General features: G+C 46.5%; 1 protein-coding gene across 1 annotated transcript in view; it reads left to right on the top strand.

Moving 5' to 3' along the window:
- The window catches only part of LOC138364397 (micronuclear linker histone polyprotein-like), a 41,421-nt gene extending 17,914 nt beyond the window's left edge, over nt 1-23,507 (top strand). Inside the window, exons 3-8 of the mRNA XM_069324016.1 lie at nt 2,427-2,549; nt 4,249-4,377; nt 6,510-6,536; nt 11,739-11,887; nt 13,906-14,006; nt 23,246-23,507. Coding sequence (XP_069180117.1) covers nt 2,427-2,549; nt 4,249-4,377; nt 6,510-6,536; nt 11,739-11,887; nt 13,906-14,006; nt 23,246-23,507 — 791 coding nt within the window. The remainder of the gene's footprint in view (nt 1-2,426; nt 2,550-4,248; nt 4,378-6,509; nt 6,537-11,738; nt 11,888-13,905; nt 14,007-23,245) is intronic.
- The last annotated feature ends 271 nt before the right edge of the window (nt 23,508-23,778 follow it).

Genomic DNA, 23,778 nt, shown 5'->3' on the forward strand with positions numbered 1-23,778 from the left:
TTCCAAGAAACTTCTGGCATTTTCCTACTAGAAATTAATATTGATAGTAAAATTAGTTACCTTATACAACGAATTTATCTAGTGAGACGTGTGTCTCTGGGTTTATTGAGCCGTGTGTCCCTAGGTGTAGGGGGACGTGTAGCCATCAATAAACCAGAGAACATTGTGTACGCACCGTGGGCGACTCCTGGGGCCAGATTCACGAAGCAGTTACGCAAATATAAACGTGTACATCTTTCCCTGATCTTTGACGGCAATCTTTGGTAACATTTCTTAAACAATTTAAAGTATAAAAACGTTGCAGTCAACTGTTGTTATTGTCATAAACAGCCTCCTGGTGCTTCGGAGTTCATTAACTGTTTAATAATTGTAAACAAAGGCGCCAAAGATTGAGAAAAGATGTATAAGTTCGTAACTTATTCGTAAATCTGGCCCCATAATGGCCATGCTTAGGGCACGTCTGCTAATGAAAACTCCTGCCTGCGAATATATTATTAATATTGAAACTTATCAATTGGATTATTCTTCATTAATATTAAACAAGCAAGAACTCTGAGGTAGTTTGGGTTCTTACTTGGGATTGTGAGTTTATCATGCAGCCTAACCGTCTCATTCCCAGGATTTTATTACCGCTAGTGGCCAAAAACAAATAATTTCATGAGGTACTTAACGAAACTGTAAGACAAGGAGACATTAACGCTGCCCGTAAGTAAGCTCTTTGACTGTACGACAGCTTAACCAGGCATTTGTGATTGTCGATATATGGGAACCACAGCGGAGGTTCTGCTGCAACCCGCGAGTCCAAACAATATGGCCGCCTCCTCCTTCCTCAATTCATGCTTTCATTCGTGTGAGAATCAATAGTTATTAAATCGGGAGTAGGGCCTTTAAATTCTATTTATTTTACCTAGTTCGAATTAAAAAGATAAATTTGATTGATATGTAAGGTATTCAATTTAATCACAGCATCTTAGCTCTTTTATGAGATTTAAGAGAATTAGTTTAGTCACTCAACCGTCTCACATCAGAATAGTAAGGTTCTGATGGAGTTATGGTGGCAGACGTTAGTAGGAAAAATCTGGCAGCATTGCGTATTTTAATTAGAGTTATTTTTTTTTAGAACAGAAGACCTCATAGTTACTTATTACAAGATAAATGTATTATTCAGTTATTTATGCTCATAGGTTAGAAATATTTCCCACACTCGGGGTGCCTTTCACAGCGTTTCTGACTCCTCACTTTCCTCTCCTCTTTTTCACCACATTCCTGTTCCCTGATCCCTACCATACTGTTTCTTTATATTGGTTTGTGCTCCCTGCTGTTTCCTTTCTAACTGATTCCTCCAACACTACTTCCCGTAATCCTTTCCCGGCTTCATGCAGGTCGGCGTTCAAATCCCAGACCGTCCAAGTGGTAGGGCACCATTACTTTTCCCTGTCCCATCCCAAATCTTTATCCAAATATCCCTCCTAAGTGTTATACGGTCACAATAGCTTAACGCTTTCTCCTGATAATTATCGTGCCTCAATAAAGTGTTTATTAATAAATAACTGTCCTAAAGAGATCGTGAAGTAATAATCAATAAATTCAAAACAATTAATTCAGCAATATAATTAAAGTACCCAATGAAACCAATTGATCATAAGAGTTGATATCCGGAAAGTCGCAGAACAAGAGTAGAAACGACTGACGTGTATACATGGATGAAAAGTGTCATATCCTGGACACATATGACTGACTTATATACATGGATGAAAGGTGGTATATGTGGTAAATCATTGGAGATATGACTAACATATCTATATGTATGAATAGTGTTTAACAAGGGTAGATATGACGGACGTGTATCCATGATTGACAGGTGGTACAAAAAGGGGAGATGTGACAGACACACACACACTCGTCTCTTGAGTTTATGAAAGACATACACTCAGGGATATAATCAAGTTAGGGAAACTTTCCATTCAAGGCATAACTCGCAAAAACGGGCTTAAATAAATTGAAGATCAAAAGAATATAAGGAAACCATTTGTCATGCAGGCTAAGATAAACAGGGACATGAATGTACACAATCAGCTAGGACCTCGCTCGCATGGGTCAGTAGGCCTACTCGCCCATACCTTCGTATGGGCGAGTAGGCCTAACTTGAACATAGATAAATTCGTCGGACCTTCCTGGAGGGGTTTCAGTCCATCCTGGACCAACATCACGTCCAGCACAGTCTTTTGAACACCTATAAAATGGAAAAAAATGTTTTCATCCTTCTTGGGCCATTAAAAAGTAGACTAGTCGAGATCAAGCATTTCTTGATCGTTAGATCTGCAATGATGGCAATACAAAAAAATGTTTGACCCGTGTCCAGTTGAAGACAGCAAGATATATATGTTCAGCCGAAGCATGTAAGGAACATTCTGCTCCTCCCACAGAGTGTAAGCTGAAAAAAAAGTGCCAAAAGCTTGGAGGTTCCTGCAGGAGTCAATGTTCGGCGGGCGAGACCACGGTGAAGAACGGCTGTAGAGGACGCAAGTGCAAGTGTTGTGTGACGAAAGGTAAGTGCAAGTTTTGTGTGGTGGACGCAAGTGCAAGTGTTGTGTGACGAAAGGTAAGTGCAAGGTGGTGTGGTGGGCGGTAAGTGCAGGTGATGTGTGGTGGACGGTAAGTAATTATCAAAAGAAGGTATCAAACTGGGAAGGATACGTAGCACCATCAAATGTGGGGAATAATCAGAGGTCGCTAAATACCACCAAGGATGCCAATATGAGAACAGAAACGCATAAGACGAACGATATCAAAAGTATACGAATCACCAAGAATTCTATCATTGGACAAGTGCCCACGAGGGACGGTCGGAAAGCAAGACACACGCTCGTGCTGGAAGTCAGAACATACAACAAGGATATGCACAACCGTAAGAGGGACAATGCAATTTGGATAATAAGGAGCAGGGCGGCACTCCATTAAGTGACTGTGAGTTAAGCATGTATGGCCAATATGCAACCTCGCCAGAGCCGTTTCCCACCGCCGGTTACGGTGGTAGGAGGAAGGCCACGGGGACATACTACTCTTAAGAGTACGTAGTTTTTTACTAGCAACAGAAGACCAACAACCCTGCTAAAGGGCAAGGATGGAAAAATGAATAACTGAATAAAAGTCGGAATAAGGAATACCTTTATAGCAAATGGGACAAGAGCGGATAGCTTCCTTAGCGGCAGCGTCGGCACGCTCATTTAAAGAGACACCAATATGGCTGGGAACCTAGCAAAACTACTGACTTAAATTTACTGGAGATAAGAAACAGCCAATGTTGAATCTCGACGACCCCCGGATGGACTGGGTTAGAGGACTCGAGAGCCATGAGGGCACTGGGAGAGTCAACTACAACCACAAAGGAGGATTGACAGCGAAAAAACAGGAGACGAAGAGCATAGAGAAAAGTATAAAGTTCTGCTGTGAAGATGCTAGTCTCCGGAGGTAGGTGACACATATAAGTGTGGTCAGGAAAAACAACAGAGTAGCCTATACCGTCTGCAGACTTAGACCCATCGGTGAAGATGGAAATGGAGTGTGAGTGTGAAGAAAAGTGTTCAAGGAGAAGGCGTTTCAGAACCGTAGGAGGGTTAAAAGCTATAGTGATGCGGGTCAGGGATGTATAAAATTTAGGAAGGGGGACCCTCCACGGGGGCAAGGATGGAAGAACACGAGGAGAAATATTGGTAATACGAACCGAAAGAGAATCTTGCAGGCGAGACTACCGGACAGAAAGTGGAAGGTGGCGAAGGGGAACAGGAACTACAGAAGGGGTAAAAGTCAAAGCACGACAGAGGTGAGAGTGAGGGTGTTGTAAGGACCGCGCCAAGTGGCGAAGACAGTTTCGATCACGGCGGTCTTGGAGAGATAGGAAGCCAGTGTCAACATTCAAGCTGAGGGTAGGAGTCGAGCGAAAGGTACCAGAGCTGAGGCACAATCCAGTATGAATATTCTTAAATATAAACAATGCTATTAACTTAAACTAGCTTATCTTGTGTTTCGACTAAAAACAGATGATATTGTTTGTTGTTGTTGTTGTTGTTGTCCTTCATGAACAGATTGCAAAACGAAGAGCAAGTGCAAGAGGCACCAGGACCACTGAGAGTAGTGTCTGGTCTCCCGAGATGACTACGGGGAAGGTGGCTCCATTACCTGACTCGTGGAGGCCTACCTTTATACACACATGATATTGTATGTTGTAAAACTGTCCTTCATCAACAGATTGCAAAACCAAGAGCAAGTGCAAGAAGCGTGGAGGGTCTTGCAAGACGTTGTGTTCGGCGGGTGAGAGCGTGTATAAGACTGGCTGTAAAGGACGGAAGTGCAAGTGTTGTGTGGTGGGTGGTGGAGGTAAGTGTTGTGTGGTGGGTAGTGGAGGTAAGTGTTGTGTGGCGGGTGGTGGAGGTAAGTGTTGTGTGGCGGGTGGTGGAGGTAAGTGTTGTGTGGCGGGTGGTGGAGGTAAGTGTTGTGTGGCGGGTGGTGGATGTAAGTGTTGTGTGGCGGGTGGTGGAGGTAAGTTTTGTGTGGCGGGTGGTGGAGGTAAGTGTTGTGTGGTGGGTGGTGGAGGTAAGTGTTGTGTGGCGGGTGGTGGAGGTAAGTGTTGTGTGGCGGGTGGTGGAGGTAAGTGTTGTGTGGCGGGTGGTGGAGGTAAGTGTTGTGTGGTGGGTGGTGGAGGTAAGTGTTGTGTGGCGGGTGGTGGAGGTAAGTGTTGTGTGGCGGGTGGTGGAGGTAAGTGTTGTGTGGCGGGTGGTGGAGGTAAGTGTTGTGTGGCGGGTGGTGGAGGTAAGTGTTGTGTGGCTGGTGGTGGAGGTAAGTGTTGTGTGGTGGGTGGTGGAGGTAAGTGTTGTGTGGCGGGTGGTGGAGGTAAGTGTTGTGTGGCGGGTGGTGGAGGTAAGTGTTGTGTGGCGGGTGGTGGAGGTAAGTGTTGTGTGGCGGGTGGTGGAGGTAAATGTTGTGTGGCAGGTGGTGGAGGTAAGTGTTGTGTGGCAGGTGGTGGAGGTAAGTGTTGTGTGGCGGGTGGTGGAGGTAAGTGTTGTGTGGCGGGTGGTGGAGGTAAGTGTTGTGTGGCTGGTGGTGGAGGTAAGTGTTGTGTGGCGGGTGGTGGAGGTAAGTGTTGTGTGGCGGGTGGTGGAGGTAAGTGTTGTGTGGCGGGTGGTGGAGGTAAGTGTTGTGTGGCTGGTGGTGGAGGTAAGTGTTGTGTGGCGGGTGGTGGAGGTAAAAGTGTTGTGTGGTGATGTCGGAAAACCCGACACCATTTAATAATATTACATACAATATGCAGATAATATTGCTGCTAGCGAGGGAGCCGGTCGGCCGAGCGGACAGCACGCTGGACTTGTGATCCTGTGGTCCTGGGTTCGATCCCAGGCGCCGGCGAGAAACAATGGGCAGAGTTTCTTTCACCCTATGCTCCCTGTTACCTAGCAGTAAAATAGGTACCTGGGTGTTAGTCAGCTGTCACGGGCTGCTTCCTGGGGGTGAAGGCCTGGTCGAGGACCGCGCCGCGGGGACACTAAAAGCCCCGAAATCATCTTAAGATAACCTCAAGATAACCGTTGTATACGCAAGTTAACCCATAGAAAATGTAGCTTGTAGTTGAATTTTCCGTCAATAGAAAACGGGATATCATTGCTACATAGTACTATAAATTCACCAGCTATTCTGTTGGGAATTATTCCTAAATACAGTAGTCATTGGACTTTTACCATCATAAAAACATCTCATTTGAGTTAACTTAATTATCAGTATCAAAATAGAGAAGGAGAGCCAAGGTGTCAGTAGTGGTGAAAGTCAGCCATTGTTAAGACCAGAGTCGTTGGAGCAAATTCCGCTCCTATAATTCTCATGGACGAAGTGTTATGGAGATCAAATCTATTAGTGCTCTACCATCATCAACACGCTGTCAACAACCACAAGGGAAGTGTCTTTCCGAAATCTTATCTAAGTCATTATTGGCCAGTAATGTTATGTTAGATAGGATTATTTCTGGTTAGAACACGAACGATCAACTCAACACGGGTATTTAAGCCATGGTCCTTGTCTAATAATATATGGTGTTTCCTCTGATATAGCTGTCATATATTAGGATTCTGACTTTACAGCTGGTGCCCTTTGACAGGAACAAGAAGAGGAAGCAAGAATTAATCTTGGTACATCAGTTACTTGGGTGATAGAAGCTAGCCTCTCACGAGGATAATTTGGTGTCTACATCCTACTTATACCTGGTGGACTAAGCCTACCATACAATAAGATAAGGCGCCTCCAATTTTATACTAATATATGTAGTTTAATACTGTAGTTTGATTGGCTGCATATATATAAATTTAATATACCCCCCCCTAATGTGTAAGGATCAATTTGTGAGATTATTGCAGAAATACAGTCCACTTAACATCATACCAATTGCTATCGAAATATATAAATTAACGTAAATATAAATTCTATATAAATTCATATAAATTAAATAAATATAAATATCACAGATCGGTTCCCACAGGTGGGTGGTGGAGGTAAGTGTTGTGGCGGGTGGTGGAGTTAAGTGTTGTGTGGCGGGTGGTGGAGGTAAGTGTTGTGTGGTGGGTGGTGGATGTAAGTGTTATGGAGCAGGTAGGATGGAGTAAAGGGTTAAAATAGGATGGGGAAGGATGATGCTTAATTTTTCTTATGTAGTTGACCTCAGAGGTAATGTCACAAGCTTCATCCCAAGTCCCTTAACCGTCCTTCTCTCTCCATTTTTTGTACACTGCTGTAATTCTCTATTCTTTTATCATATCGTTCTGGATAAATACTTGTTTGTAATCCTATCTCTTGGTAAATATTATCTACACCAGTCGATTTTTTCCTTCCTGGACTGGCCTAGTCGAAAAAACTATTATTTCTATATCTCCTTTTATCTACATCCCACAACTCTATCGGTGTGGGATTCTGGTTAAGTTTATTTATTATTTTACTTCTAGTGATTGGACTGTATATTTAATTATGTAGTAATGATTTAAAAAGTCTGTATTACATTGGTATTTAAATATTACACATAATACCCACAGTTGCTGCGGGAGGGGGGCGTTACAGTGTTAAGTTAATAGATTCTGATCCTACAATATATCGTGTAATCTGTTAAAATTATGTGTTGATTTACTACTCTGAATTAGACCCTAAAGTCACCTGACTGTAGACAAATATTTAATCACACTATACAAAGACAGTACGAAAATACGACCACAGGCCTACTGCTAGAGGAATGAATTGTTATTAAATTAATTAATTGATTGAAATTAATTAGCTATAGGATCTGAGTTATGTGAGTAATACAGCGTTCCTAGGTGGCGAGATGACTCCCTGGGTGTAGTGCGACGTGTGTCCGTAGGTGTAGTGCGACGTGTGTCTCTCGGTGTAGTGAGGCGTGTGTCCCTAGGTGTAGTGAGGCGTGTGTCCCTGGGTGTAGTGAGACGTGTGTCACTAGGTGTAGTGAGGCGTGTATCCCTAGGTGTAGTGAGGCGTGTGTCCCTAGGTGTTGTGAGACGTGTGCCACTAGGTGTAGTGAGATGTGCATCCCTAGGTGTAATGAGACGTGTGTCCCTAGGTGTAGTAAGACGTGTGTCACTAGGTGTAGTGAGATGTGCATCCTTAGGTGTAATGAGACGTGTGTCCCTAGGTGTAGTAAGACGTGTGTCACTAGGTGTAGTGAGATATGCGTCCCTAGGTGTTATCAGACGTGTGTCCCCTAGGTGTTGTGAGACGTGTGTCCCTAGGTGTAGTGAGACGTGTGTCCCTAGGTGTTGTGAGACGTGTGTCCCTAGGTGTAATGAGACGTGTGTCCCTAGGTGTAGTGAGACGTGTGTCCCTAGGTGTTGTGAGACGTGTGTCCCTAGGTGTAGTGAGACGTGTGTACCTAGGTGTTGTGAGACGTGTGTCCCTAGGTGTTGTGAGACGTGTGTCCCTTGGTGTAGTGAGACGTGTGTCCCTAGGTGTAGTGAGACGTGTGTCCCTAGGTGTAGTGAGACGTGTGTCCCTAGGTGTAGTGAGACGTGTGTCCCTAGGTGTAGTGAGACGTGTGTCCCTAGGAGTAGTGAGACGTGTGTGTCTAGGTGTAGTGAGAAATGTGTCTCAACTTAAAGACAAATCGTGGACTTTATGGTTAATTTATCTTCTGCTGGGTGTTACCCTGTATACATAATTTTGGAGTGTTGATTCATTAGTAATATCAACCAGAAACTATAAATTAACAATATTCAATTAGTTTAGTTAGTGAGAAACTCTACTGTTGTTAATTGAAATATGTGACCTTATCTGTCCAGAAGATTTCCAGATAACAATCAGAAAACACGTGAGCAGACAACCACTGTGGGCCGGACAACATGTGGGGGCCTAGTGGATACTGCGTCACTGCACTCTCACGTGATGAAACAAGTAGACTGGTCTCTCAGGTCGTCATTGAAGATCTGTCAAAGGTTCACATTTTATAAATTGCAACAACCTTATATTTATTGACACTGTTGGATAAATCTAAAATTATTGAATAGAGTTGTGAGACGCTCACTTGGTTTAGTTTTTATGCATGCCTCATAACCCGGCTGAATCACTTATCTTAATGAGCTCAGGAAAAAAAAGTTTATACAGTTAAATACAACCGGGACGAGGTCTCTCGTAATTGGAGGATGCAACAGTGGAGGTGGAAATAATCTGGTCCACACACACAAAGTTGCTGCAGGAGCACCCGACGAGAGCCACACTTTTCTCTTGCTTAATGGCGGATCCTCCTTCCTCTCACCCGGGGCGAGTCAAGTTGCCTCACGAGTGTGAACTTAGTTCGTTTGTGAACGAGGAGGGGAAAGTGGTAATTAATGTATAATTTTATTGGTCTCAATTTCAAGGAACAGTTTTTTAATGCTTAGAACGCGGTATTGAGAAGAATTAAGGAATTGAGACATATAATATGTGGACAGAATTCACAATGTGACTATTCTTTTTCCTGTGTGAAACTTATCATCACCTCGGTTAAACTATACTCTAATGGAGAAGGTCACTAAATGCTATCTAGATTTCAATTAAATCCAATCTAAGATAGCAATTGCAAATGAAAGCAGAGTGCAGACTGGTGATATTGTAAGTTAGACAAAATAATAGTCATCGCATAACCGTGGTAGCTGATACAATTGTCCTCCTATGAGCTTCCAAGAAACTTCTGGCATTTTCCTACTAGAAATTAATATTGTTAGTAAAATTAGTTACCTTATACAACGAATTTATCTAGTGAGACGTGTGTCCCTATGTGAAGTGAGACGTGTGTCTCTGGGTTTATTGAGCCGTGTGTCCCTAGGTGTAGGGGGACGTGTAGCCATCAATAAACCAGAGAACATTGTGTACGCACCGTGGGCGACTCCTGGGGCCAGATTCACGAAGCAGTTACGCAAGTACAAACGTGTACATCTTTCCTCAATATTTGACGGCAATCTTTCGTAACATTTCTTATACAATTTAAAGTATAAAAACGTCGCAGTCAACTGTTCTTATTGTCATAAACAGCCTCCTGGTGCTTCGGAGCACATTAACTGTTTAATAATTGTAAACAAAGGCGCCAAAGATTGAGAAAAGATGTATAAGTTCGTAACTTATTCGTAAATCTGGCCCCATAATGGCCACGCTTAGGGCACGTCTGCTAATGAAAACTCCTGCCTGCGAATATATTATTAATATTGAAACTTATCAATTGGATTATTATTCATTAATATTAAACAAGCAAGAACTCTGAGGTAGTTTGGGTTCTTACTTGGGATTGTGAGTTTATCCTGCAGCCTAACCGTCTCATTCCCAGGATTTTATTACCGCTAGTGGCCAAAAACAAATAATTTCATGAGGTACTTAACGAAACTGTAAGACAAAGAGACAGTAACGCTGCCTGTAAGTAAGCTCTTTGACTGTACGACAGCTTAATCAAGCATTTGTGATTGTCGATATATGGGAACCACAGCGGAGGTTCTGCTGCAACCCGCGAGTCCAAACAATATGGCCGCCTCCTCCTTCCTCAATTCACGCTTTCATTCGTGTGAGAATCAATAGTTATTAAATCGGGAGTAGGGCCTTTAAATTCTATTTATTACCTAGTTCGAATTAAAAAGATAAATTTGGTTGATATGTAAGGTATTCAATTTAATCACAGCATCTTAGCTCTTTATGAGATGTAAGAGAATTAGTTTAGTCACTCAACTGTCTCGCATCAGAATAATAAGGTTCTGATGGAGTTATGGTGGCAGACGTTAGTAGGAAAAATCTGGCAGCATTGCATATTTTAGTTAGAGTTATTTTTTTAGAACAGAAGACCTCATAGTTACTTATTACTAGATAAATGTATTATTCAGTTATTTATGCTCATAGGTTAGAAATATTTCCCACACTCGGGGTGCCTTTCACAGCGTTTCTGACACCTCACTTTCCTCTCCTCTTTTTCACCACATTCCTGTTCCCTGATCCCTACCATACTGTTCCTTTATATTGGTTTGTGCTCCCTGCTGTTTCCTGTCTAACTGATTCCTCCAACACTCCTTCCCGTAATCCTTTCCCGGCTTCATGCAGTTCAGCGTTCAAATCCTCGACCGTCCAAGTGGTAGGGCACCATTCCTTTTCCCTGTCCCATCCCAAATCCTTATCCTAATATCCCTCCTTAGATCGTGAAGTAATTATCAATAAAGCCAAAACCATTAAGACAACAATATACTTAAAGTACCCAATGAAACCAATTGGTCACGTGAATTGATATCCAGAAAGTCGCAGAACAAGAGTTGAAACGACTGACGTGTATACATGGATGAAAAGTGTCATATCCTGGACACATATGACTGACGTATATACATGAATGAAGTTGACCAGACCACATACAAGAAGGTGAAGGGACGACGACGTTTCGGTCCGTCCTGGACCATTCTCAAGTCGATTGTGACTTGAGAATGGTCCAGGACGGACCGAAACGTCGTCGTCCCTTCACCGTCTAGTGTGTGGTCTGGTCAACATTCTTCAGCCACGTTATTGTGACTCATCGCCTGTACATGGATGAAAAGTGGTATATCATTGGAGATATGACTAACATATCTATATGTATGAATAGTGTTTAACAAGTGTAGATATGACGGACGTTCATCCATGATTGACAGATGGTACAACAAGGGGAGATGTGACAGACACACACACACTCTCGTCTCTTGAGTTTATGAAAGACATACACTCAGGGATATAATCAAGTTAGGGAAACTTTCCATTCAAGGCATAACTCGCAAAAACGGACTTAAATAAATTGAAGATCAAAATACTATAAGGAAACCATTTGTCATGCAGGCTAAGATAAAAAGGGACATGAGTGTACACAATCAGCTAGGACCTCGCTCGCATGGGTCAGTAGGCCTACTCGCCTATACATTCGTATGGGCGAGTAGGCCTAACTTGAACATAGATAAATTCGTCGGACCTTCCTGGAGGGGTTTCAGTCCATCCTGGACCAACATCACGTCCAGCACAGTCTTTTGAACACTTATAAAATAAAAAAAAATGTTTTCATCCTTCTTGGGCCATTAAAAAGTAGACTAATCGAGATCAAGCATTTCTTGATCGTTAGATCTGCAATGATGGCAATACAAAGAAATGTTTCACCCGTGTCCAGTTGACGACAGCAAGATATATATGTTTACGCGAATTATGTAAGGAACTTTCTGCTCCTCCCACAGAGTGTAAGCTGAAGAAAAAGTGCCAGAAGCTTGGAGGTTCCTGCAGGAGGCGGTGTTCGGCGGGCGACACCACGGTGAAGAACGGCTGTAGAGGACGCAAGTGCAAGTGTTGTGTGACGAAAGGTAAGTGCAAGGTGGTGTTGTGGGCGGTAAGTGCAAGTTTTGTGTGGTGGACGCAAGTGCAAGTGTTTTGTGACGAAAGGTAAGTGCAAGGTGGTGTGGTGGGTGGTAAGTGCAGGTGATGTGTGGTGGACAGTAAGTAATTATCAAAAGAAGGCACCAAACTGGGAATGCTACGTAGCACCATCAAATGTGCGGAATAATCAAAGGTCGCTAAATATCACCAAGGATGCCAATATGAGAACAGAAATGCATAAGACGAACGATATCAAAAGTATACGAATCACCAAGAATTCTATCGAGGGACAAGCGCCCACGGAGCCGATCGGCCGAGCGGACAGCACGCGGGACTTGTGATCCTGTGGTCCTGGGTTCGATCCCAGGCGCCGGCGAGAAATAATGGGCAGAGTTTCTTTCACCCTATGCCCCTGTTACCTAGCAGTAAAATAGGTACCTGGGTGTTAGTCAGCTGTCACGGGCTGCTTCCTGGGGGTGGAGGCCTGGTCGAGGACCGGGCCGCGGGGACACTAAAAGCCCCGAAATCATCTCAAGATAACCTCAAGATAACACGAGGGACGGTCGGAAAGCAAGACACACGCTCAACATGGAAGTCAGAACATTCAACAAGGATATGCACGACCGGAAAAGGGACAATGCAATTTGGATAATAAGGAGCAGGGCGACGCTCCATTAAGTGACTGTGAGTTAAGCATGTATGGCCAATATGCAACCTCGCCAAAGCCGTTTCCCACCGCCGGTTACGGTGGTAGGAGGAAGGCCACGGGGACATACTACTCTTAAGAGTACGCAGTTTTTTGCCAGCAACAGAAGACTAACAACTCTGCCAACGGGCAAGGATGAAAAATGAACAACTGGGTAAAAGTCGAAATAAGAAATGCCTCTACGGGAGATGGGACAAGAGCGGATAGCTTCCTTAGTGGCAGCGCCCGCATGCTCATTTAAAGAGACACCAATATGGCTGGGAACCCAGCAAAACTACTGACTTAAATTTACTGGAGATAAGAAACAGCCAATGTTGAATCTCGACGAACACCGAATGGACTGGATTAAAGGACTCCAGAGCCATGAGGGCACTGCGAGAGTCAACTTCAACCACAAAGGAGGATTGACAGCGAGAAAGCAGGAGACGAAGAGCATAGAGAAAAGTATAAAGTTCTGCCGTGAATATGCTAGTCTCCGGAGGTAGGGGACACATATAAGTGTGGTCAACAAAAACAACAGAGTAGCCTATACCGTCTGCAGACTTAGACCCATCGGTGAAGATGGAAATGGAGAGGGAGTGTGAGAAAAGTGTTCAAGGAAAAGGCGTTTCAAAACCGTAGGAGGGGTAAAAGCTATAGTGATGCAGGTCAGGGATGTATAAAATTTAGGAAGTGGGACTCTCCACAGGGACAAGGACGGAACAACATGAGGAGAAATATTGGTAATACGAACCGAAAGAGAATCTTGCAGGCGAGACAATCAGACAGAAAGAGGAAGGTGGTGAAGGGGAGCAGTAACTACAGGAAGGGTAAAAGTCAATGCACGACAGAGGTGAGAGTGAGGGTGTTGGAAGGACCGCGCAAAGTAGCGAAGACAGTAGCGATCTCGGCGGTCTTGGAGAGATAGGAAGCCACTGTCAACATACAAGCTGAGGGTAGGAGTCAAACAAAAGGCACCAGAGCTTAGGCGCAACCCAGTATGGTGTATAGCATCAAGACGGCGAAGAGTAGAAGGAAAAGCAGACGAGTAAGATTGGCAACCATAATCGAGTTTAGACTGTACGAGAGAGGAATTTAAAGAGGGGAGCGTGTGCCTATCAGCTCCCCCAAGAAGTATGTGACAAAACCTAAAGGAGGTTAAAGGCCTGATAGAGCATTCAACTCGGACGTAAGAGATATGGGGTGACCAAGACAAATGAGTGTCTAAAATTAACCCCAAAAGTTTAGCGGAATCTTTGACACAAGGGGATGACCATAAAGCGACAAAGAGGGGTGAAGAAAGACCTGCTTCCGAGTAAAAGTCATAGCACAAGTCTTAATTGTAGAGAATTTCAAGCCATGATCGGGGGCCCAAGACGACACGGCATCAATCACAAGTTGAAGCCGCCGTTGAAGGAGAGGCGAATCATCACCCAGGCAGCAAAGGGTAAGATCGTCGACATAGAGAGCGGAGAAGATGCCGGAAGGAAGTGAAGAAAGAATACCATTGAGGGCAACCAGAAAAAGAGTAGTGCTTAGAACACTGCCCTGGGGTACACCTTCATACTGCCGAGAAGAGGCAGGGAGAGCGGCACCAAGCCTCACTCTAAAGGAACGACGAGAGAGAAAGCTTTGGAGGAAGAGAGAGAGAGAGAGAGATTACCACGAAGGCCAAAAGAATGAAGTTGGGACAGAATATGATATTTACAGGCGGTGTCGTAAGCTTTTTCCGGATTAAAAAGGACAGCACCAACGGAGGTCTTCGCAGCAAAAGCAGTACGAATATAAACCTCCAAGTTCACCAGCACAATCTGTTGTGATGCGGCACTTACGAAAACCAAATTGAGAAGGGGGGGAGGTGGTGATCGTTGGTGGACGGTAAGTACAAGTGTTGTGTGGTGGACGGTAAGTACCAGTGTTGTGTGGTGGACAGTAAGTGCAATTGTTGTGTGGTGGACGGTAAGTGCAAGTGTTGTGTGGTGGACAGTAAGTGCAAGTGTTGTGTGGTGGACAGTAAGTGCAAGTGTTGTGTGGTGGATGGTAAGTACAAGTGTTGTGTGGTGGATGGTAAGTACCAGTGTTGTGTGGTGGACGGTAAGTGCAAGTGTTGTGTGGTGGACAGTAAGTGCAAGTGTTGTGTGGTGGACGGTAAGTGCAAGTGTTGTGTGTGTGGTGGATGGTAAGTACAAGTGTTGTGTGTGGTGGATGGTAAGTGCAAGTGTTGTGTGGTGGACAGTAAGTGCAAGTGTTGTGTGGTGGACGGTAAGTATAAGTATTGTGTGGTAGATGCCTGAGGATCTCATCATTACAACTGTGTGTCTAGAGAGTCCTTAATGTAGTCATTGTTAGTGAAGGCAAAAACACTGGCACAGTTTAGCTAAGATGCCCACTTCGATATGACGAATGATATCACATCTGTGATATCATTCCTCTAGCTTGGAATGGTTTGTAACTGATCGCTGCAATAAGACTGATTCTTCCGCACAAAATCCGATCAACAATTAAATGTTGCATTTAATTTAAATATTTGTTAACAATTAAATATTGGCAAACAATTATTGTATTAAGTAGTTTTACTGATGTTAAGTAACTGAGTTAGGAAATTTATCACAGACTTGATGGTAAATGCTATTTAAAACTTTTTGTTAGAGCAGAATGTTAAATTTCTCCCTTTTGTTCTCCAGTTTGAACCCTGCAATGTTTTGTAGTATTAATTATTTGATGCTTGAGTTAGTTGATGATCCTCTCATAAATATGTTGTGAAATAAACCTAATTAATAAACCTCAATAAAGAGGTTACAATCTCTAGTATTGACGTGCGAATAGTGGTTACTTACAGTTATTTGTTAATAACTGTAAGTAACCACTATTAGAGTTATTTGTTATAACCACGTGCAGTTATTTGTTAATATATAATATAGTTAAACACGGCGACAATACCCCGTAGAGTTTTGCATCCTCGAGGATTACAGAGGCTTCCACTGAATCCGAACCAGGGTTTCTCACAATGCCCCCCATGCACTCGGGCTCTGTCGTCCAGTATCTGTACCTCAGACGCCCCTCTTTCAATCCACAGAGAAATCACAATATCTCATTGATACATAAATGAGAAAATGTGACTTCTATGGATTTTCTCATTGATATGTCACGATAATGTGAATTCTCTGTGTAAGTACCAGAACTGTAGTATGATATTTATATTTGGGCAGGGATCCCATCACTAACAAAGGCCTCCTGGCTCATGCCACGGTTGTTCTGGCTCGCAGGCAACACGTATTAGGCCCAAAGACCATGTTAAGCTAACGTAGCTCAGTAAATATTTTACTACTCACTGCTTGCTTTTCCTTTTAGCCCACCATCCACCAAGGCTGGGACACTAGTGGCAGACTATATGACCCACCAGCCCACCATCCACCAAGGCTGGGACACTAGTGGCAGACTATATGACCCACCAGCCCACCATCCACCAAGGCTGGGACACTAGTGGCAGACTATATGACCCACCAGCCCACCATCCACCAAGGCTGGGACACTAGTGGCAGACTATATGACCCACCAGCCCACCATCCACCAAGGCTGGGACACTAGTGGCAGACTATATGACCCACCAGCCCACCATCCACCAAGGCTGGGACACTAGTGGCAGACTATATGACCCACCAGCCCACCATCCACCAAGGCTGGGACACTAGTGGCAGACTATATGACCCACCAGCCCACCATCCACCAAGGCTGGGACACTAGTGGCAGACTATATGACCCACCAGCCCACCATCCACCAAGGCTGGGACACTAGTGGCAGACTATATGACCCACCAGCCCACCATCCACCAAGGCTGGAACACTAGTGGCAGACTATATGACCCACCAGCCCACCATCCACCAAGGCTGGGACACTAGTGGCAGACTATATGACCCACCAGCCCACCATCCACCAAGGCTGGGACACTAGTGGCAGACTATATGACCCACCAGCCCACCATCCACCAAGGCTGGGACACTAGTGGCAGACTATATGACCCACCAGCCCACCATCCACCAAGGCTGGGACACTAGTGGCAGACTATATGACCCACCAGCCCACCATCCACCAGGGCTGGGACACTAGTGGCAGACTATATGACCCACCAGCCCACCATCCACCAAGGCTGGGACACTAGTGGCAGACTATATGACCCACCAGCCCACCATCCACCAAGGCTGGGACACTAGTGGCAGACTATATGACCCACCAGCCCACCATCCACCAAGGCTGGGACACTAGTGGCAGACTATATGACCCACCAGCCCACCATCCACCAAGGCTGGGACACTAGTGGCAGACTGTATGACCCACCAGCCCACCATCCACCAAGGCTGGGACACTAGTGGCAGACTATATGACCCACCAGCCCACCATCCACCAAGGCTGGGACACTAGTGGCAGACTGTATGACCCACCAGCCCACCATCCACCAGGGCTGGGACACTAGTGGCAGACTATATGACCCACCAGCCCACCATCCACCAAGGCTGGGACACTAGTGGCAGACTATATGACCCATCAGCCCACCATCCACCAGGGCTGGGACACTAGTGGCAGACTATATGACCCACCAGCCCACCATCCACCAGGGCTGGGACACTAGTGGCAGACTGTATGACCCATCAGCCCACCATCCACCAAGGCTGGGACACTAGTGGCAGACTATATGACCCACCAGCCCACCATCCACCAAGGCTGGGACACTAGTGGCAGACTGTATGACCCACCAGCCCACCATCCACCAAGGCTGGGACACTAGTGGCAGACTATATGACCCATCAGCCCACCATCCACCAGGGCTGGGACACTAGTGGCAGACTATATGACCCACCAGCCCACCATCCACCAGGGCTGGGACACTAGTGGCAGACTATATGACCCACCAGCCCACCATCCACCAGGGCTGGGACACTAGTGGCAGACTATATGACCCACCAGCCCACCATCCACCAGGGCTGGGACACTAGTGGCAGACTATATGACCCATCAGCCCACCATCCACCAAGGCTGGGACACTAGTGGCAGACTATATGACCCATCAGCCCACCATCCACCAAGGCTGGGACACTAGTGGCAGACTATATGACCCATCAGCCCACCATCCACCAAGGCTGGGACACTAGTGGCAGACTATATGACCCATCAGCCCACCATCCACCAAGGCTGGGACACTAGTGGCAGACTATATGACCCACCAGCCCACCAAGGCTGGGACACTAGTGGCAGACTATATGACCCACCAGCCCACCATCCACCAAGGCTGGGACACTAGTGGCAGACTATATGACCCACCAGCCCACCATCCACCAGGGCTGGGACACTAGTGGCAGACTGTATGACCCATCAGCCCACCATCCACCAAGGCTGGGACACTAGTGGCAGACTATATGACCCACCAGCCCACCATCCACCAAGGCTGGGACACTAGTGGCAGACTGTATGACCCACCAGCCCACCATCCACCAAGGCTGGGACACTAGTGGCAGACTATATGACCCATCAGCCCACCATCCACCAGGGCTGGGACACTAGTGGCAGACTATATGACCCACCAGCCCACCATCCACCAAGGCTGGAACACTAGTGGCAGACTATATGACCCACCAGCCCACCATCCACCAAGGCTGGAACACTAGTGGCAGACTATATGACCCACCAGCCCACCATCCACCAAGGCTGGGACACTAGTGGCAGACTATATGACCCACCAGCCCACCATCCACCAAGGCTGGGACACTAGTGGCAGACTATATGACCCACCAGCCCACCATCCACCAAGGCTGGGACACTAGTGGCAGACTATATGACCCACCAGCCCACCATCCACCAAGGCTGGGACACTAGTGGCAGACTATATGACCCACCAGCCCACCATCCACCAAGGCTGGGACACTAGTGGCAGACTATATGACCCACCAGCCCACCATCCACCAAGGCTGGGACACTAGTGGCAGACTATATGACCCACCAGCCACCATCCACCAGGGCTGGGACACTAGTGGCAGACTATATGACCCACCAGCCCACCATCCACCAAGGCTGGGACACTAGTGGCAGACTGTATGACCCACCAGCCCACCATCCACCAAGGCTGGGACACTAGTGGCAGACTATATGACCCACCAGCCCACCATCCACCAAGGCTGGGACACTAGTGGCAGACTATATGACCCACCAACCCACCATCCACCAGGGCTGGGACACTAGTGGCAGACTATATGACCCATCAGCCCACCATCCACCAAGGCTGGGACACTAATGGCAGACTATATGACCCACCAGCCCACCATCCACCAAGGCAGGGACACTAGTGGCAGACTATATGACCCACCAGCCCACCATCCACCAAGGCTGGGACACTAGTGGCAGACTATATGACCCACCAGCCCACCATCCTCCAAGGCTGGGACACTAGTGGCAGACTATATGACCCACCAGCCCACCATCCACCAAGGCTGGGACACTAGTGGTAGACTATGACCCACCAGCCCACCATCCACCAAGGCTGGGACTCTATCTTGAGGGTATCTTGAGAAAATTTCGGGGCTTAGCGTCCCCACGGCCCGGTCCTCGATCTTACATTCATTGTTTAATAATTAAGAGACAGTACTTCAGGAACACACACATAAAACACTCAAGTTGCTCGGCACGAGACACATGTAGGTGTGTAGTGGAGTTAGGTAATAATATGTGTCAATAAATTGTGTACATGTAAATGTATGTTTATGTACATATAAATTAGAGCGTAATCAGGTCAAATTATTTTTCATCTCTCAATACATTCACTAATTTATGATTATATTTGATCATGTATAAGTATTTAAAACGACGATCAACAACATCATTAATATATATCCTTATTTACCTAGGAACAACGGTTTCACCAACAACAACCACAGGACTACCACCATCATCAACAACAACAGGACCACCACCATCACCAACAACCTCAGGACCACCACCACCATCACCAACAACAACAGGACCACCACCATCACCAACAACAACAGGACCACCACCATCACCAACAACCTCAGGACCACCACCATCACCAACAACAACTTCAGGACCACCACCATCCCCAACAACAACAGGACCACCACCATCACCAACAACCTCAGGACCACCACCATCACCAACAACAACTTCAGGACCACCACCATCCCCAACAACCTCAGGACCACCACCAACAACAACTTCAGGACCACCACCATCCCCAACAACCTCAGGACCACCACCATCACCAACAACCTCAGGGCCACCACCATCACCGACAACCTCAGGACCACCACCATCATCACCAACAACCTCAGGGCCACCACCATCACCGACAACCTCAGGGCCACCACCATCATCACCAACAACCTCAGGGCCACCACCATCACCAACAACCTCAGGGCCACCACCATCACCGACAACCTCAGGGCCACCACCATCACCGACAACCTCAAGACCACCACCATCATCACCAACAACCTCAGGACCACCACCATCACCAACAACCACAGGACCACCACCATCACCAACAACCTCAGGACCACCACCATCACCAACAACCACAGGACCACCACCATCACCAACAACCTCAGGACCACCATCATCACCAACAACCTCAGGACCACCACCATCACCAACAACCACAGGACCACCACCATCACCAACAACCTCAGGACCACCACCATCACCAACAACCACAGGACCACCACCATCACCAACAACCTCAGGACCACCACCATCACCAACAACCTCAGGACCACCACCATCACCAACAACCTCAGGACCACCACCATCACCAACAACCACAGGACCACCACCATCATCAACAACCTCAGAACCACCACCATCACCAACAACCACAGGACCACCACCATCACCAACAACCACAGAATCACCACCATCACCAACAACCACAGGACCACCACCATCACCAACAACCTCAGGACCACCACCATCACCAACAACCTCAGGACCACCACCATCACCAACAACCACAGAACCACCACCATCACCAACAACCACAGGACCACCACCATCACCAACAACCTCAAGACCACCACCATCACCAACAACCTCAGGACCACCACCATCACCAACAACCTCAGGACCACCACCATCACCAACAACCTCAGGACCACCACCATCACCAACAACCACAGGACCACCACCATCACCAACAACCACAGGACCACCACCATCACCAACAACCTCAGGACCACCACCATCACCAACAACCTCAGGACCACCACCATCACCAACAACCTCAGGACCATCACCACCATCACCAACAACCTCAGGACCACCACCATCACCAACAACCTCAGGACCACCACCATCACCAACAACCTCAGGACCACCACCATCACCAACAACCTCAGGACCACCACCATCACCAACAACCTCAGGACCACCACCATCACCAACAACCACAGGACCACCACCATCACCAACAACCACAGGACCACCACCATCACCAACAACCACAGGACCACCACCATCACCAACAACCTCAGGACCACCACCATCACCAACAACCTCAGGACCACCACCATCACCAACAACCACAGGACCACCACCATCACCAACAACCTCAGGACCACCACCATCACCAACAACCTCAGGACCACCACCATCACCAACAACCTCAGGACCACCACCATCACCAACAACCACAGGACCACCACCATCACCAACAACCACAGGACCACCACCATCACCAACAACCTCAGGACCACCACCATCACCAACAACCTCAGGACCACCACCATCACCAACAACCTCAGGACCATCACCACCATCACCAACAACCACAGGACCACCACCACCATCACCAACAACCTCAGGACCACCACCATCACCAACAACCTCAGGACCACCACCATCACCAACAACCTCAGGACCACCACCATCACCAACAACCTCAGGACCACCACCATCACCAACAACCTCAGGACCATCACCACCATCACCAACAACCACAGGACCACCACCATCACCAACAACCTCAGAACCACCACCATCACCAACAACCACAGAACCACCACCATCACCAACAACCTCAGGACCACCACCATCACCAATAACCACAGAACCACCACCATCACCAACAACCTCAGGACCATCACCACCATCACCAACAACCACAGGACCACCACCATCACCAACAACCACAGAACCACCACCATCACCAACAACCTCAGGACCACCACCATCACCAATAACCACAGAACCACCACCATCACCAACAACCTCAGGACCATCACCACCATCACCAACAACCACAGGACCACCACCATCACCAACAACCTCAGAACCACCACCATCACCAACAACCTCTGGATCACCACCATCACCAATAACCACAGGACCACCACCATCACCAACAACCACAGAACCACCACCATCACCAACAACCTCAGAACCACCACCATCACCAACAACCTCAGAACCACCACCATCACCAACAACCACAGAATCACCACCATCACCAACAACAACATCGGCGCTGACTACTATATCTATCAACACAATATCTACAACTTCCATTTTCACAACAAAGACAACATTCACAGTTGAAACAAAAACATTTACAACCACCAATTTCACATCAACGGCATCTACAACCACATTCACAAGAACAACTTCTACTACTGCCACTGAAATATCAACTACCTCCTCGACCATAATGACACTAACTACCACTGTAACTCCAGCTTCCACAACAACAGTTTCCATTACTTCAACACCAACTACTGAAACAACATATAACACCACAACTACAACATTTGAAACAACCAGCACTACTTCTAAATCAATACCAGTTACTACAGCAACTACTTCCCATCCCGAGACTACATCCATCACCACCACCACAGCTACAAGGACCACCACCATCACTGCATCGACCACCACCACCATCACCACCATAACTACCACTTCGACCACTAGTACCACTTTGACGCCCATAACAACTAGTACTACTTCAACTAAAACCACAACCACCAGTACTACATCGACAACCACAACCACCAGTAATACATCGACAACCACAACCACCAGTACTACATCGACAACCACAACCACCAGTACTACATCGACAACTAGAACCACCAGTACTACATCGACAACCACAACCACCAGTATTACATCCACAACCACAACCACCAGTAATACATCGACAACCACAACCACCAGTATTACATCGACAACCACAACCACCAGTAATACAACGACAACCACAACCACCAGTACTACATCGACAATAACAAACACTAGTACCACATCGACAAGCACAACCAGTAGTACCACATCAACAAAATCAACCACAACCAGTAGTACCACATCGACAACCACAACCACCAGTAATACATCGACAACCACAACCACCAGTACTACATCGACAACCACAACCAGTAGTACCACATCGACAACCACAACCACCAGTACTACAACGACAACCACAACCACCAGTACTACATCGACAAGCACAACCAGTAATACCACATCAACAAAATCAACCACAACCAGTGTTACAATATCGACATCAACAACAACGACAACCAGTAGTACTACATCCAGTAAAGCAACAACAACAAGAAGTAGTACCATATCAACAATTACAACCAGTAGTTCAACATCGGCAACCACAATCACTATTACTACAGCATCCACAATCACAAGTACAACATTGACAACCACAACTACCAGTACAACATCAATAACCACAACCACCGGTACAACATCAACAACAACAACCCCCATTATAACATCAACAACCACAACCACCAGTACTACATCAAAAACTACAACCTCCAGTACTGCATCAACAACCACAACCACCAGTACAACATCAACAACCACAACCACCAGTACAACATCAACAGTCACAACCACCAGTACAACATCAACAACCTCAACCTCCAGTAGAATATCAATAACCACAATCAATCGTACAACACTGACAACCACAACCTCTTCACCAACAACCACAACCACCAGTACTACATCAACAACCACAATCAACAGTGCTATATCAACATCGACAACCACCAGAACAACATCGACAACCACAACTACTCCACCAACAACCACAACTACTCCACCAATAACCACAACTACCAGTACTACATTAACAACCACATCCACCAGTACAGCACCGACAACCACAACCACTAGTACAACGTCGACTGCCAAAACC

The sequence above is a fragment of the Procambarus clarkii genome, chromosome 13 (genome assembly GCF_040958095.1).
Source record: "Procambarus clarkii isolate CNS0578487 chromosome 13, FALCON_Pclarkii_2.0, whole genome shotgun sequence".
Lineage (NCBI taxonomy): Eukaryota > Metazoa > Arthropoda > Malacostraca > Decapoda > Cambaridae > Procambarus > Procambarus clarkii.